We start from the raw sequence: 18035 nt of genomic DNA on the forward strand, positions 1-18035 counted from the left end.
TTAAAAACTTCCCTATATAGGGCTGCCTTCAGATGTCTTCTAAAAGTCAAATAGCTGTTCCGGAGAAAGATGACTGCTGCTCCTTGGGGCAGCCTGACTCAGCAGCTGAGGCAAGAATCCCCGAAGCAATCAAGACTTGCTCAGTAGGAAATCTGATCAGAATAGAGAGTTAACTATTTTTAAGGTTACGGATCTGTGTAACAGAAGAAGCGCTGCATGCAGGCACTTTCCCTTTAAGACAATGTTCGAACAAGTGAGGTAAAGTGGAAGAGCTCTCCTTTTGGCAACATCCTACAAAGGAGAATAGTCCCGTGGGGGGGGGGGGAGGATTGCAGAGCAGGAAAGAAGGCAAAATGATTCCCATACAACACCCTGCACTGATACCAGGATATGGCTGCTAATTCAAATACCAAGAGCAGATTAGCCTACTATCAGCCCAATTCTCTGCAACTAAGAGATAACAGGAATGCACAAACTGAATAAATGCAACACACCAGCAAAGACTGTGTTCGTGACTGAGACAAGCTCAGCTAAATAAATGCGCCCCAGTACAGGGGAAGGCTAACATGCCTTGTCCCAACATCTGCTTGTTTTCCTCTTCCCAAATATCTCCAAATATGGCAATCAAAAGCAATGCTTAAGAATGTCCATTAAATCTCCCAGAATTCTCTACAGGTGCTCATAAATATTTAGCATTGTAGGAAAATATCACGCCAGCCTTAAAATTAGCATCAATTCTGATTGCTAAAAAAGCCCCCCCCCAAAAAAAGAAGGATCAATAGGGGTGTGTGAGAGAGAGAAACAGCTGTTCCGAAACAAACATACAGCGTTTATAAAGATCTGACTATGTAGAAGTTCTGTGCATGGCACACAAACATCAAAGGGACACAAGTCTGAATATTTAATGACAGCCATGTATTTCTGTTGAGCAGAGGGCAACTGTGTCCAGTTCTGGGCACCACAGTTCAAGAAGGACACTGACAATGTGTCCAGAGGAGGGCAACCAAAATGGTCAAAGGCCTGGAAACGATGCCTTATGAGGAACGGCTAAGGGAGCTGGGCATGTTTAGCCTGGAGAAGAGGAGCTTAAGGGGTGATATGATAGCCATGTTCGAATATATAAAAGGATGTCACATAGAGGAGGGAGAAAGGTTGTTTTCTGCTGCTCCAGAGAAGCGGACACGGAGGGAGAAAGGTTGTTTTCTGCTGCTCCAGAGAAGCGGACACGGAGCAATGGATCCAAACTACAAGAAAGAAGATTCCACCTAAACATTAGGAAGAACTTCCTGACAGTAAGAGCTGTTTGACAGTGGAATTTGCTGCCAAGGAGTGTGGTGGAGTCTCCTCCTTTGGAGGTCTTTAAGCAGAGGCTTGACAACCATATGTCAGGAGTGCTCTGATGGTGTTTCCTGCTTGGCAGGGGGTTGGACTCGATGGCCCTTGTGGTCTCTTCCAACTCTATGATTCTAAGGAAATTCCTGCATTGTAAGAACGTCCCTGCTGGACCAGGCAAAGGCCCATCTAGCCAGGAACCTCCTTCTCAGTGGCTGGCCAGATGTCCTAATGAGGATCCTTCAAGGAGGACTCAAGTGAAACAGCATTGTTCTGCAGCTGCTGGAATACAGATGCATACTGCCTCCGATACTGGTCCAAGTTGGTGGTCATTACTACATCTTTTGGTAGCAAATCCCATAGTTGGAACATGTGCTCTGTGAAGAAGTACGTCTGACTTGAATCTCCCAACATTCAGGTGCCTCCAGGAACCCCACAAGTAGCAGATGAGTGCAAGAGCCCATGAATGACCTCCAGGAACCAGCATTCAGAGGCATGCTGCCTTACATAGCTTTGACTACTTAGTTGCTGATGGGGTGCCCAAGAAACAGAAAACGTAATCTCTGCAAGTTCTTAATGTCTGACGCTGTATTGTTTTTAATATTCGGTTGGAAGCCGCCCAGAGTGGCTGGGGAAACCCAGCCAGATGGGCAGGGTATAAATAACCAATTATATTATTATTATTATTATTATTATTATTATTATTATTATTATTATTATACAACACAAAGGGGGCAGACAGGGGTCTAGAAAGAAAAGAGAATATCTAGTGCCTTGCCTTTGCCAATGTTTTCTTTGAGTATATGTCTGTACGAAGCCCAAAGTTCTGCAGGTCAGTAGGTTTATCCTTGTTTTTCTCGGGGAAATTCAACATCTGCTGAGCAGCTGGGATCTGGGTAAAGAAATGTAAAAAGGATGAGAGCAGGGAGGATACGAAAGCATCAGAACAGTCATATTAATCAGCCTATGTTACTGGGAAAGTGCAAGTGGAATGTTGAAAGCGTGCTATTTATAGTAGATACTACTACTACTACCACTGCTACTTAAGAATGCTCGAGAGGAGAATTTCTCACAATCCGTCAGATTAAGAAAAACAGCTATAGTATCCCTTCTATGAACCATTTGAAGCTCTAGGACCACATGGCAACCGTGAATCTCTGCTAGTGTTTGCAAATAGTTTTTTGTTGTTGTTTTGTTTTAAAGGGACAACTCTCTAAGGCGCTAAAAATTAGGGGTGAAACAGAATTATATAAAAGTTATTAGCATTTCCCCCTCGGCGTCTGGGTGGTATCAACTATTTTGGAAAGCTTTTTGCTTGCTACGCATTTGGGCCCCTCTTAATGATATTGTGACCAAATTTTGCATGATGGCCCCCAAGTGCAACAGGTTTTCCTCTATGTTTGGATATCAGTGGCCACCATTTTGAACAAGGTGGCGGACTGAACCTTCCAAAACTGCACTGGTTTTTTTGGTCGCTTAGAATTCCCGAGTAACACCAGGAAGGAGGCAGCTGGCCCTGCTACAATTCGTAGGGGGCAAAGGCGTTCCAAGATGGCAATGGATCTTTACCTGAGGTGTCCGAAGGTGAAGAGGCATGAGTCCCGAGGGAGTGTCGGCAAGCACATTGAAGTGTGGGGTGGGAGGAGGACCCATGGCCATGGGTCGGCTCTCTGGATCCACTTGGTAATTAATAAGCCCCCACTGTTCCAAAAAGGCATGTACCCTAGGAGGTAACGTTACAAGAGCGAAAGACTGAATGAAGGAAAAGTTATCAGAATGGGAAAGGCAGTGGGTCAGAAAGAGGGAACATTTCAGAACAGAAGGACTTAACTTCAAGACCAGTAACTGGGGAACTGGCCCTGAAGCATCTTACAATAGCTCCACAGCCATCTTTTCCTTTTACTCTTGTTCAGCTCATTTCAGTTGGGCTTGGGAATAACTTACCAGAATGCTGCATGCATGCGTGTGTGTGCCCCCTACATGGCACACAAAGCCCATTATTTGATGCAGCTCTCTCATCTTGCCTCAGGCCAGGCTCCCCATCTGCTGAAGGGTGAGAAAAACCCTCTTCACTTGCCTTTAGGCAAATTAAGAAGCAGTTATTGTGCCAGGCAATTGGTTTGAACTGAATTTTACTCTCGCTCTGTCGACTGGCTTACCCAACACTGGGTTTTTTGTGGCTTTGCGCTTTATTACGTTGGTCTGGTTATATGCTCTTTTGGCACTGTTTAAATTCTGATTTTGATTTTTGTGAGCCATTATAAACATTTAAAATAAAAAAAAACCCGAATAAAGCAAAATTATTAAATGAGCATTTGATAAGAGTAAACCTGGCATTTCATAAAATGCAACCCTTCTGCAGGCCAATAATAATAATAATAATAATAATAATAATAATAATAATAATAATGTGTAATCACAGGCTGCTGAGATGGCTGACTGGAGGTTGTGGAAAGAATATCAGAAAACACAACACATATTGAGGAAGTTCTTTCCCAAATGCTTGACTGACACACCAATAAGTACTCAGAACTGACATCATGGCTGGGAATGAGTGGCTTGATCACATCATGTGATCTCTACACCTTTCCAACCAGTCTCTAATGAATCTATATTAGGCTATCAGGGGTTTTTTAACCGAGACCACAGAGATGGGGATGGTGCCTGGAGCACCCTGTAAAAAAGAAAGAAAAAGGCAGCATAGGATATAAACAAGAGTAGCTTCTTCCTTCCATTTCCCACACTGCCTTAGAAACACTCTGCGCATGGATACTCTCCAGGTCAGCTGACAGAAAAAGCAGCAGGTAAGAAAAAGCATGGCTGTATTTGGGCATAGAGTAGATGTTCTTCGTCTTTCAAGCATTAATGTGCTCATCCCTCAATATTTCCCCAACCCTGAAGTTTTGAACAATGGGATTTTTAGCTTGAAAGGGATGATTAAAAAACAACAACACTTTGAGGAGTTAAATTTCCTGTTCCACCTGCAGCCAAGTAGAGCAAGACTTACCGCATTACTGCACAAACATCTCCAGTCAAGTTCCTTCTGCAGGCAGTGCTAGTCAAGTACTCTTGAGGGTTTAAGCGATACGTATCAATCATGAAATTGCGGTAAGCCAAATATCTGGAAAGAAATCCACAGACATAATATGGATACACCTTCCAACTGTGCGTCACTTGAGAATGTTAGGGTCTCTTTAACAGAGAAGGCTATTAAGATGCTGAATTACTTGCCCTTCACCCTAAGGTACTAGGGCAGGTTACGACAAAATACTAAAAACAATTTAAAGCATCTTACAGTCACAAAGATAAGGTGGTCCCTAAAAATATGCACCTCAAGTGTCAAAAGCCAGGGTGAACAGATGCCTCTGTGGTGGTGGAGTTCCATAACTTAGGGGCCACCACAGAGAAGGCCCTCCCAGGCTGCTGCCAACCCTCCTGCCCCCTGAACTTCTGAGGGTGAAGAAACTACTACAGGGAAGGAGGCGGTTTTTCAGATAATATTGACAATTTAACTATGTGGTTGATCATTAACAACCTGTCTGAGGACAGGTCTATCCGAGAGAAGCAAAACAAACACCTTCCATCTCCTTTCCTGAATTGAACAGACATGCTGACCTATTTCAAACAAAACAAAACCAATTCCTGTTATGTTCAAAACCAAGGCCTGCTTTGACTAGGGACTGAAGCAAAACAAAAAGGGAAATGAGGGCTTCAGTGTGCAGCTTTTACGCCGTGTCTCATCTACTTGGGTGTCCTCGGTTTACTAATAGGACACATACCTTTAGTTACAACCCAGGCATCAGAAGACGTTTTGAGTTTCAGTTCAGTGGAGCCTTACAGAGGGGCACCAAGGAGGGTGCCTCTGGGGCAGGAGGGTGCCAGCTATTCCAAGGCCACTTCCCTTATGCAGTAAGCCTGAGAGGGTTTCACACATGGAAGAGCAGCTGAGGAAGACCAACTGGGACATCAGCCTGCTTCCTTCCGCACTCTTTCATGGTGAAACCGGGTGGGGGGGGGTGGAGGCGAGAACAAAAAGCAGAAAAGGAAAGGAAAATTGGAGAGAGAGAGAGAACAGCAAACATTAAGAAGAGGGATACAGGATAGAAACTACGGAGCTCAGGAGGCAGAAAGCAAGAAAATATTATCCAGGAGCTATGTCCATTATGTAAGGGAAATACATTTTCTCTTTATCTTGTTGGCCCGCTTAATGATTCATCTTCTAAACACTTCATTTCGCGCAATGCAAAGTAGAGCCCAGGTGAGCTGTGTCTCTTAGTACTTTCCTTGATGCCTCCATCCCTAAAAAAGTGCAGGTTAAAACTGCTCTCTTGGATGTAAGCCAGATGCCTGGCAGCAAAACCTCTCAGCACTGGCTCCCAGGGAGGGAGGCCTCTTTCTCCGGCATTACCGGATTTAAACAGCATCTCAGAACCTACAGCCTCTGGCAAAATATCTTTTATTTGGAGCTCCAACCTCCCCGCCCGGAGGGGCCAGGCCAGGCACAAGAACCCAAAGCCATGCAACTATTGTTTTGTGGGGGAGAGAGGGGGAGGAAATCAGGCTCTGGAAGTGAACGCTTTTTTATTATCATTATTTATTGATTAAAAATTTGCATATCTATGCAAACATTATATGCTATCTCTTGACATATGAAGAAAAAGAAAATTATGTAGAGAATAGAAAATTTCCAAAGGAACAAAAAAGAGGAAAAGTGAAAAAAATTAAGAAATAACAAAGATACGAAGTATAAAAAAAATAGAAAGAGGAAAAGACAAGACAAGATTATTTACACAGTAAAAGTGTTCATCGACACAATCCCTCCCATCCTTCTCATTTGGAAGTGAACCCTTGGGAACACAGAAGCATTGAGGAAGGCTGCTTGGTGCACAATAAGGAATGTCCATAGCTCTGTTACACAGGACAGAAGAGGAGACAGTTTGCAGGTATAAAAAAACCCCCAAAACCCGTAATGATCATCCAAAGTGGAGGACAGGGGCAGATGCCCCCCCTTTGTCTCATGGGGGTCTGTTGGACCAGCAGAGCTGCAGTACTGGATACGGCCCAAAACACGTAGAATTTCAGCATGGCATGAAATCCTTATGAAATGGACACAAACTCCACGTTTCTGCAAACCCGTCTTTCCAACACTAACTTTGTATTTACTTCCATGTCCTTACATTATGCTGGATGCAGACTGCACTCAGCCCTCAAAAAACTTGCTTGCCTCTGAGTGAGTTGCTTCTAAAGGCAGTGTCCACAGCACATGGAAAGATCCAAGATGGATTCCTTCTGCTGTCTCAGACAGGCATGCATGCAGGAAAAGCCGCTTATGGTGTCAGGGAACTGCCAAGCTGAAGAGCAAGTCAAAAGCCCCATTGCAAGAGGTCAAAAATTGTTACATCTGCACCTGGCTGTAATGGCCCTGGGTATAACCCGTTGTACCTGTTATAAGCAAAAAGGGGGACACAATACACGCTTACATTGTTCTGCTTTTACTTACATTTCTGGGGTCTTAGATTTGTTTTTCCCATTGAAGAATTCTGGAAGAGCACGGCGCTCGATTACATGAATACTGTGTCAGGAGGAAAAGCGGAATGTGGTCACTGTAGAACATGCCCAGATTCACTCAACACTCTGATCACACACTATGAACTAAGCAACCACGGCTAAGAGCATGACATCTATCCAAGACAAGACCTTTTCTATAAATATAGTTTAAGAAACAGTTATTTAACCTTAAGAGTCTTCAGATCACTAATACCAAAGGAGGAGGGAATAACATTCTGAATCTACATTGTTGTTAGCCGCCCTGAGCCCGGCTTTGGCTGGGGAGGGCGGGATATAAATAAAATTTATTATTATTATTATTATTACATTTGCAGGAAAATAAGTTTGGAACGAAGTGTAGTATTGGTCACAACTGCAAGAACCCATAGCTTTCGGATTTTCTATTATAGCATTACTATCGACTTCAATATGTTACAGTCTTAGAGGTGTAGGACAGTCACAATGTCCACAGTGAAGAGAAGTGCTTGCTTTACACATTATGGGCTGTAGCAAACAGCCATGTCAATGCTAAGAAATAAAGAAAACAAAGAGTTTCTTTTTTAAAAACAACAACCCAAAACACACCAACTCAACATATATGGATCTTGAGGTTTCAGCTCTGCTTCCAATTCCTTTAACATACAGAGCACTCTTCATCTGCAACACACCACAATGTGCAGTGTTCTGGATATAATCCCTTTACCATCAATTGAATTATGAAATGGATTTTCTATTTGAGAGAACGATCGAAAGGCTAGTTCATTTATTGAAAGATTAGGTCGAAAATAATTGGGTAATGTGAATTTTCTTCCACAAATTGCTTTAATAGCCTCCAAGAGAGACTGCCATTAACAGAAGTTCCTGACTTGAAGGTCTTCAAATGCATTTACTTTAATTGTCCTCAACTGCCCCCTCTCCCATAACGGAGCTGCATATATAGAAGGCGTTTCTCGGGATTTAGGCCAGAGCTGAGTGTTAGGACCTTCTCCCCCAAGAGTGCTTGGACCACTGACGTTTAACACACAGGAACAGAAAAGCAGGCCCTGCTGGATCAGACCGGCATACAGTTTCCCACGGTGGCAAACCACATTCTCAGCGGAAGCCCAACAGCAAGACATGAAGGTAATAGACCTGAGCATCCTTTACTGATGCTGGCACTGTGTTAATTTTATTTATGGTAAAGGTAAAGGGACCCCTGACCATTAGGTCCAGTCGTGGCCGACTCTGGGGTTGCGGCGCTCATCTCGCTTTATTGGCCGAGGGAGTCAGCATACAGCTTCCGGGTGATGTGGCCAGCAGGACTAAGCCGCTTCTGGCAAACAATGCAGCGCACGGAAATGCCATTTACCTTCCCGCCGGAGTGGTACCTATTTATCTACTTGCACTTTGAGTGCTTTCGAACTGCTAGGTTGGCAGGAGCAGGGACCGAGCAACGGGAGCTCACCCCGTCGCGGGGATTCGAACCGCTGGGCTTCTGATCGGCAAGTCCTAGGCTCTGTGGTTTAACCCACAGCGCCAACCGCATCCCTTTTATTTATGGTACCCAGGTTTTTATTACAAATGTTATTGCCTCATGTTTAAATTGATATAGTGCACTGGAGGCTTTAGGGGGAAAAGTGACTCACAATTTGCTTTGAATTAAAGAAACACCCTTCTTCTCTAGCACTAAAAGCTGTATATGGAAATTATTAATTGAATTAACAGGACAAATGGCGAAGAATACCTACACCTCCTATGCTTCTGGAGGAATGTTATCTCTGGCATGTTGTGCCTGACTTGGTTGAAACACAAGATTTAACGTTTGAAAGATTCACCACGGAAATGAAGGGAAACAGGCGGACAGGGATGTAAAAATACCTCCTCCTTTTTGGCAACCAAATGACGCAAGTCTCGGAACGGCAATTATACCAGGCCAATTTGCATTCCGCTTAGAGGGTAGTGTCTAGCCTAGTTACAAGTGCTTGGGCATGCTTTGGATACGAAAACACTTTCCCCAGACAGCCATTAGACAAGCTGCGTCCACAAACGTCAGAGCAAGGCACTTCAGGGCCAGAAGAATCAGACATGATTTTATTCATATCTACAACTGCATGAGGAAGACGGGTCCCACAGCAGCAAGGAAGAGAAAAAATGTGGGACAAAAATTTAGGGGGGGGGTATTCAGTGTGCCACTCAGTTTTCTTCAAAGGAATTGGGAATAATTTGGTTCTTATTTTTATGTGTAAAAGCTGCCTTGAGGGGTACAAATAAATAAAAAGATAATGATAATAATAATAATCACTTCAATGGGCAGTGAAGGTCTAACTCTGACATTCAGAAAGCCTACATGTGTACAAAATTAAGTGCAGTCTAAGATAAGCCATAATGCAGAAGATTTAGCATTTTATCGAACGCTACCTGAGTGGTGTTCAACTTACACAATGGGACTTTCACTTCCTTTCCTTTCCCCAAGCCCGTCCCACCCCACATCAGCTCTTATTGTCAACAATCTTCTGGAGCAGATTTTGAGGGTGTGTAGGGGGGCTGCAGAGGAGTGGAGTGAGGGGGAGGAAGCTCCATTGTACGAGTAGCACAGCAGCGATGGATAAAACTCTCAGGTTCCCGGGCCTGACACCTATTACATATTCAGCAGCGATATGGATTTATCTACCGTTCTGGCTGAGAAAGTGACCTCAACGCACACATTTAGGACATGCTGCCTTCATTTAGGGAGGAGGGAAGAAGCGGATGGGTGCACCCCGTTCTTTATTCCTGAACTTCAGAATCCATTCAAAGGGAACAGAAACAGCTCATCTTGCAACCCAAGCACAACATCTATCCAACCTGGTTTGAACATCTGTAGTGCCGAGCTCTACAAAGAGGTTTGTTTCACTTATTTAACAGCCCTTCCAGGCAGGAAGCTGCTAACAGCCAGTCTACAGGCTTAAACTGGTCATGGCCCACCATGCTGAGGCAGAAGGCAAGGTTAGTTTTAACTGACCATACGATTCCTGGGTTATACCTGGGCCAAGTTATCTAGCATCCAGAACGGTTTGCAACAAATGGTGCATAGAGGCCAGTTTAGCTGAGATAACTACAAAATGAAAATATGTGATGTAGAGTGGAAAGGAAGGTTAATGTCAAAGGCTGCAACTTTCAGATTGAGGTAGTTTTTACTGCTGTGAAATACATCACAGGAACATGAGGGTAGGCTAACATGCAAGTGGCTGTCACACATAGCAGACTCTGGACCTGTGACAATTCCCTGGCTCCGCGCACCCTAGAACCTACCAGTTATAGTCAAACCAGGATGCATAGCTGGGGATAATGATGTGATTTGTCTGTTCCGTGACATTGTCTTCTCCGGTATCTATCGAGCGGCTCTGGTCACCTTTGTTGGGATCTTCGTCTTCCTGCAGGAGGAAAGATATAGAGTTATTTGGGAGGTCAGCTATTGGCTGTGCAGACCACACAAAAAAAGTTCAAAAGGCCATAGTGATGTCAGGAGGCAGCGGTGGGAAACATTTTCTGGCCACAAGGCCAAATCTTGAAACTTCTGGAGGGCCCAATTTGGCAGGCGGGCAGGGTTACCCACCTGACATCACAGTGACATCAGTTACAGCTGCACTTTAGTTCATTTTTACTCATTCTTCTCTAAACGAAGAGGTAGCAGTTTACCTTTCCTCCCGTGGCGACCGTCTCCTCATCCTGCTCATCTGCAAAATAAATGAGCAGAGAGAAATAAACACAACGGTACAACTAACGAGCCTTTACACTTCGTGCCATCCAGATGTTTTGGACTACAACTCCCATCAGCCCCAGCACCCCACAGCCACGTTGGCTAAGGCTGCTGGGAGTTGCAGTCCGAAACCCTTGGGGGGCGCCTGGACAAGGAAGGCTGATTTACCACCATTGCGCCTCAATGGGGCAATAACTGCAGCAAGAACAAGAGAAGAAAAATATGCACAAGCCATTGCTAGAGAAGTCATGTGACTTGGCAAACATTGAGCCTGTCGCAGAAGAAAGAAAAGGAGCACGGGTGTATTCCATAAGGGCCAGTAAATGGGTACTTGCTTAAGCAGCAGCCTTGTATTATTATTATCTGAAGGAGCATCTCCACCCCCATCGTTCTGCCCAGACACTGAGGTCCATCTCCAAGGGCCTTCTGGTGGTTCCCTCACTGCGAGAAGCCCAGTTACAGGGAACCAGGCAGAGGACCTTCTCGGTAGTGGTGCCCGCCCTGTGGAACGCCCTCCCACCAGATGTCAAAGAGAACAACAACTACCAGACTTTTAGAAGACATCTGAAGGCAGCCCTGTTTAGGGAAGCTTTTAATGTTTGATGCATTACTGTATTTTTAATATTTTGTTGGAAGCCACCCGGAGTGGCTGGGGAAGCCCAGCCATATGGGCAAGGTAATAATAATAATAATAATAATAATAATAATAATAATAATAATAATAATAATAATAATTCTCCTGCATTTATTTATATCCCACCTTTTTCCTAGACCAGAAAGGGGCCTATGGCATGGGACTCAGGGGGCCAACTCACCACCATCATGCCTGTTCCTGCTTTAGCTGGGAGTGGCCCTTCTCCTGCACATTGTAAGGCTCAGTGGGGAAGAGAGGAGGGATGCCCAGGGGAGTGTCTGCTGGGACCATCACTGGGCCCCTGCCTTGCTCCATTCCCCTGACCTTAATAAGGTAAGGATGCTGCTTAAGTATCCTTGATTTCCCTTAACATTTTTGTTGTGAATGCCTTTTTGGTAGGAACACAGATGTGCATTGTTTTAAAACACTGTTGGAATACATTGAATTGGTATCATTTGCATTTTTGTATTTCTATGTATCTGTTTTTTCCTGAGAACCACCTTGGGAGCCCCTCTTGGTTGGAAAGCATAATATAAATAATCAGTGACGTAAAAAAGCAAGTCAGAGGCTGTTGAACTCCTGGCCTATAAAGCCCTACTTGGCCTTGATCCACCATGTCTCACTCCATATGAGACCATCTGCCCATTAAGACCCCTTAATGAGATGCCCTTACTTGGGGTTCCTTCCCATCTAAAGGTAAGACAAGCTGGGTAGCCATAAAAGCTTTTCGCTAGTTACATCTACAAATCTATCACTACCCTGCTTGGAAAAGCATGCTTCCACCTGCAGATATTTACGGAAAATAATCTAAGACCCTTATTTTATTTTTAACCCACAAAAATTACAAACATTTTTGGGACTCACACTGTTTCAAACGAATTTAACAAATAGCCAGTTTCATTTGTGAGGCTGTGATTTGTAACTGTCAGAAAAATTGTGAAGGTTCAGTTAACGCTAGTGGCATTGTCTCGAAGAAATGTGAGCTTCCCTGAACATTGTTTTAGTAGGGCAGGATATAAAAAGACTTGCCATGGCACTGTCAGCTATTTTAGTGAAGAATCACCCTTCCCCTACCTACAGAGATAATTTTAAATGCCTGGGGCAGTTTTAAAAATAATAATCGTCTGGCAGCCTTTTGGAGGCTTCTCCCCTCTGCATCCTCCTTTAGAATGAGAGCTCTCCAGAGAGTAAGAATAAGCCTCTACAGAAAATTGCTCTTACACACACCCCTGGAACGGGCTGAGTTACAAAGCAAATATAGTTGCCAGCCTCAGAGAAGAGGGGAAAATCCATCATTTAAAAAAAAACAAGCAAAGAACTTACCAAGGTCTGCTACTGTTCCTCCTTTCACAGGAGTGTTTTCACTATCTTTCTTTGGATTTACTGCAAAAAATAAACAAGATTGAGAACGTCAGGCTGTGCCTTCTCTGCAGTAACACTGCATGGGTTGTTACATTATGCAAAGGTAGCCTGGCCACCTTTTCACTCTCCCCACCATCAATCATATGGTTATGAACCACATTTTCTCATTATCTGGCTTTGCACACAATGAGCCCCCATCCCAAGCTAACAATCTTCCTTTGCATTTGTTGGTGAATTAGACTTGATAAATAAAGAACTCAAGGTTAGGCTGGGCAAGGTTAGGATGAAAGGCAGTGAGCGGTTCATTAGGATCATCCAGTTATGTTTCTGGTTCTCATAAAAAAAGACTCATGAGCAAAGACTAGGACTGGCTGCATATAAGTTGAGGCCAGATGACCAAGGCCTCCTGATCGAAGCCCAGCTGACTGACTTGCTACTCTACAAACAGCAATTTTGAAGGATGCTGTCTTACTACTGCAATACTTGACGGAAGAACCATCAAGCCTTTCTATTCAGACTTGCTATAAGTAGTTATTTTGAAAATCAGGTTCTTGCCTGGACCATTAAGTCACTCTTACAGTTGAGCCTTACTTTCCCAGGTTTTTAAGACAGAGACCACTGAAAATCTTTGCCCAATAAAAAGAACCAAAAGAAGGGGCCAGTTGCTGGACCTGGCCAAAGAACCATCTCGGTCAGCATTGTGTTCTCACAATGGCCAAGCAGACCATCGCAAGCCGGACCTGAGAGCAACAGCACTCTCTCCACCTCTGATTCCCACAGTACAGCTAGAAGTTATTTATTTCATAAAACTGATACACTGCTTGATTATTAGAAAAAACTCACAAAGTGGTTTACGAAAAAGATAAAGCAATACAATTATCTATAAGAATTATTAATTAGATTTTCAAAAAGTTAAAATAACAATAAACTAAAAACAGATTAAAATCTGCATATACATAAGCCACCGTGATGAGTAGCCAATGATAATTATCCACCCTGAGACTGTGTAGGACTTCCAAGACAAAACTGGGAGAAAGACCTTTGCTTCAACAATAGACCTTCATTGTTTTGTGGCTTGAGACTGAAGTGCCCACGCAATGGGGAGTAAAGTAAGCTGCACTGTAGACATCAGCACTGCCTTTGTGCCTTGCCGCTCCTTTGCCAGCCTAATGAAACACTTCTAAAATTTCATGCTCAAGGCCTGTCAAGTGGGAGACCTGCAAGTGCACAGCCGAGGTGTTAAAATAAAACACAGTAGTGATGGGGGGGGGGGGAGAGAAACAGAAGCCACTTCCTTGTTCCAGCTCTGCAGGAGACCAAGGAGAAGACTGGCCAATAAACATGGGTGCAGGATTTGTGCATTCACAGCTTGCTACATTTAACTGTTTACTTTGCTGATCTGTCCACCACAGTTCAGAAGAGGATGACGGGCACCACGCCTGCTGCAAGCCCAAGAGGGCACTGCTGTCAGCCTGCAGGCAAAACTGATTTGCGTTCTCGCAAGGGTCCTTTGTGAGTAACTGCGGCGAGCTATTATTCCTACACATTCTGGAAATTACTCTCTTGCCCAGTGCCGAAAATGTTACTTTTTGCCCATTGCTTCTCATGTTTCTGACAGTCATCTGTCTAGCACAGCCTCTGGTGCCTTGTCTACATCTTGTGCTAAACATGATGATAGTAGATAAGGAACAGAGCCTTCCTATAACCGACCAGGCAGCTCCAGCTCCAGATCAGCAGAGTATTATGGCAGTATATCTTTTAAGCACGCATTTTGCTGAGAAAACACGCTCCGCTTTCCAACAGCTAAAAATGTACACAAAGCCAGCTCTGAAGGGGTTTATTCAAGATCAAAATACAGACTAGATATTTTCGATGCTCCGAAGCAATGGAAACCAAATGCACTTCCACAATATATTCAGGGGGAAACAAACATTTATGTTGGCAGCTGGGGATTTATCCATTGGGAGGGAGGGAAAAGATATCTGGGTAGTGGAGCTTATCACATAACTGTGAGCCAATTACGGTCTGCAAACACAGACAAAAGAGGCAGTTTTAGAAGGAAGGAAGAGGAAGTTCTGGATAGGAGAAGAATGTCTGGCTTGCTTCGGGAGGAAGGAGAGATGGAAGAATGGAAGCACTGAAGGTAGAGAAACCTCTTTTGCAGGTCAACTCCAGCAGGGGCTTGAACATGTCGCCTTAAGACTTTTAACATGAACAATTGTTTTCACAAAGGGAAGCAAAGATTGGCCTTTAATTCTTGGGGCAGAACACCCTAAGAAAACAGGAAATTCCTAAATCATGCTCACATTACACTGAGTTCCGGATTGGACACACACTCTCTCCCTTTTGCTTTGAATGCAGGAGAGGTGCGAAGAGCTTCTCTCTGTGAGTAAGCCTGATGTGTGTGCCATTGTAGCAGTGTTCGAAACTCCCACTGTTTTAGGCGCAGTTTGCGACAGGGAAATTTCATTAGCGCGAGCAGTTTCTGAGCCCTGAGCCCTGCACCTAAGATTTCAGATTAAAACTGCAGAGTGGAAGGAAAGGAGGACCTTTTTCTGCCTCCCCACTTCCAGCTACCCTCTGAAGACTGGAGAAGAGACCCTCTTAAGAATATTAGGGGGGTGGAAGAACTGGACTATGTGAAAAATGAATGTAATATTCATTTCCAGATTTATATTCCTGTTATAAAAAAAGTGCGCCTAGACATTCTGTTGTTGCACTCATAATCTCGATTTAAGGTGCCATTTAGCTCCTAGCTTTCATATCTGTTTTTAACACTGTGTTGGAGAGAGATCTCTGCACGCATGGCAAGAATGTGTTGTGCTCTGCAAGAGCAGTCACTCAAACTCAGGTTTTATGCAAAAAGTCCAGTTCCGTTCCATCAAGATTACCCATCATCAGCATCAACAAACAAGACATGGCAAAAGCCATGGTACGGAGACAGCTCACTCATGGGGCAAGTATCTGGAACACTGTACCATTTTTAGGAAGTACCACTTCTTCTATGTTAGGCACAGGGGTTGGATCCTCCATGTCCTTGGTAAGATCTTCTTGCTCGTCTTCTTCCTTTTGCCCTCGCCTTTTCCCATATAGGCTTGCTTGCCTGTGACAAATTAAGCACAAACAACAAGTCACCTAATGGCTTCCTAACATATGGCTGCATCAGCTACATTCTGTACTACTGTGATACTGCATCTCAAAAGTTTGGGCAGAGCCCATGTACCTGTAAGAAACTTCTGGGCAGTGCTATTCACTAGGTGAATAGAAACCACAATATTTCTGGCTGGATTGCCATCTGTCATGGATGCTTTACTTGAGAATCCTGCTTAGCAGGGGGTTGGACTAAGGTACTGGGTACCTTGGGACGCAGGTGGAGCTGTGGTCTAAACCACAGAGCCTACGGCTTGCCGATCAGAAGATCGGTGGTTCGAATCCCTGCAACGGGGTGAGCTCCCGTTGTTCGGTCCCAGCTCCTGCCAACCTAGCAGTGCGAAAGCATGTTAGAGTGCAAGTAGATAAATAGGTACCGCTCCGCCGGGAAGGTAAACGGCGTTTCCGTGCGCTGCTCTGGTTCGCCAGAAGCGGCTTAGTCGTGCTGGCCACATGACCCAGAAGCTGTACACCGGCTCCCTCTGCCAATAAAGCCAGATGAGCGCCAGAGCCCCAGAGTCAGTTACGACTGGACCTAACGGTCAGGGGTCCCTTTACCTATACCTGGTACCTTAGGAGTACCTTCCAACTCCAACGAATTTCTAATTAATATTCTGAAGCTAACAGTGATCATTTTGTAGCGGTGTGACTCTCTGGGACTAGATAGATACGCCTGGCAGAAATCAGGCTAATGCATTCTTCTCCATTTGTGGCATAGGGTTTTAGGAGATATGGAACTGGGGGTAAGTCTTATTGTACTAAGAAAAGGAGGGGTAGACAATTATGGCCTCCTTTCTTCAAGCTTCTCTGCCCACCCACTGAGCCACATTTGAGCCTTTTTAATGTCGTCAGTCCAGAACAGACCATTAATCATTCATAATATAATCTTAAGTGGCAGATCTGGTGTGTATAACAGAGACGTGGTTTGAAGGCCCAAGAGAGTCTGTCTGAATCCAGCTATTCCTGATACAAGGTCACTGAAAAGGAAGTGTGGGGCCCTACTAAAGAGATGGTCATGCTTAGCAGGGGCTCAGTCTAAGGCACGGTCCATTTTGCGTGTGTACACATAGTACAGGAAATCAGGACAGAATAAGGACTCTGCTTCAACCCACCATGAACAAGCGAAGATTAATTCACTAGACTGGATCTTTAGTGAAGAGCCCGGCTTTCAGAATTTCAGGAATTCATTTCTGGAGGAAGCTGTTATCCAAATCAATAATGCTTCCTTTTAAAAAATTATATACACTATGATGCTGTTCAATTGTTTTAATTTAAGCTACTTTGAGGGGTGTATGGCAGAAAAGTCACACATAAATTTCAAATATGAATAATGTGTGCAACAGCTTAGGCTCATACAAGGAAGAAAACAGTTGTCGTTTTTTACGCTCAACAACTGCACCGACAACTGTATTAAAGAACAGAGTTACATCAGGACAGACTTTGCCATATTGAGAAGTAAATTTGCTTATTAATGGTCTCCGCATGTCAACTGCGAGGCGCTCATTAGATTGGAAGTAATGATTGCGTCAAGTTTTCTTCTACTGGCAGGAGGTACATTCCCCTTGGATGATCAAGGAATGAAGCTCAATGTGCGGCATTAAACATTCATGGACTCAAGGAGATGGCATCTTAGCAGGCCGCTGTAAATGTGGAGTTGAGCCGAGCTGCTGGCTCATCTCTCTCTCCCTCAAATATTTCAGAAATAAATTATTGTAAACTGCAGGAGCTGCAGACTACTCACCCCTTCTTTCCAGCTTTCTTCCTCGATTCTGCTGGGGTGGGAGGAGGTGGCGGTGACGGGGAGTGCCGCCGTTTTCTGGCACCAGTGGCTGCCTTCCTATCCCTCCGTTCAGGGCTATGGACTGGCTGTCACGAGGGGGGGAAAGGTCATCAGCGATAGGCATAACCTGCCCAGAACTAAGATGCACTTTGCTATCTACCAGGGCCTAGCACTGTCAGATTTTGCTTAGTAAGGAAGAGGCTGCCAACTACTTAAGGGTACTACCCAGCCCTTTAAAGAGGCACTGCAAAAATCCACTTAAGGAAGCAAGGTAGGATAAATCTTCAATATATGAACTCCTGCATGTAAAAACTGACACATCACACACATACACACCCCATGGAAAGAACGAGTCAAAGGGATTCAAGCAAAGTTAACAGGTCTAAAAACCCCTCTTGGCTCCCGCAGGCCAGAAGATGGGAAATAGATGGGCCTGTGGAAGGTCAACAGAACTGGTCCCTGGCTCTTCCCAAGCAAGCTTGTTCACTTGCCATTTCAAGGAAAATTTGAGT

At 44.3% G+C, this 18035-nt stretch overlaps 1 protein-coding gene across 1 annotated transcript in view; it reads right to left on the minus strand.

The window, feature by feature from the left end:
* Window positions 1–18035, minus strand: part of SMARCC1 (SWI/SNF related BAF chromatin remodeling complex subunit C1) — a 97886-nt gene that overhangs the window by 55090 nt on the left and 24761 nt on the right. The window contains exons 10-18 of the mRNA XM_082192189.1: window positions 17485–17609; window positions 15572–15696; window positions 12555–12614; window positions 10537–10574; window positions 10150–10271; window positions 6833–6904; window positions 4340–4453; window positions 2902–3055; window positions 2111–2224 (exon numbers count right to left, since the gene is read on the minus strand). Coding sequence (XP_082048315.1) covers window positions 2111–2224; window positions 2902–3055; window positions 4340–4453; window positions 6833–6904; window positions 10150–10271; window positions 10537–10574; window positions 12555–12614; window positions 15572–15696; window positions 17485–17609 — 924 coding nt within the window. The remainder of the gene's footprint in view (window positions 1–2110; window positions 2225–2901; window positions 3056–4339; window positions 4454–6832; window positions 6905–10149; window positions 10272–10536; window positions 10575–12554; window positions 12615–15571; window positions 15697–17484; window positions 17610–18035) is intronic.

The sequence above is a fragment of the Podarcis vaucheri genome (assembly GCF_965113315.1).
Source record: "Podarcis vaucheri genome assembly, chromosome: 12".
NCBI lineage: Eukaryota > Metazoa > Chordata > Lepidosauria > Squamata > Lacertidae > Podarcis > Podarcis vaucheri.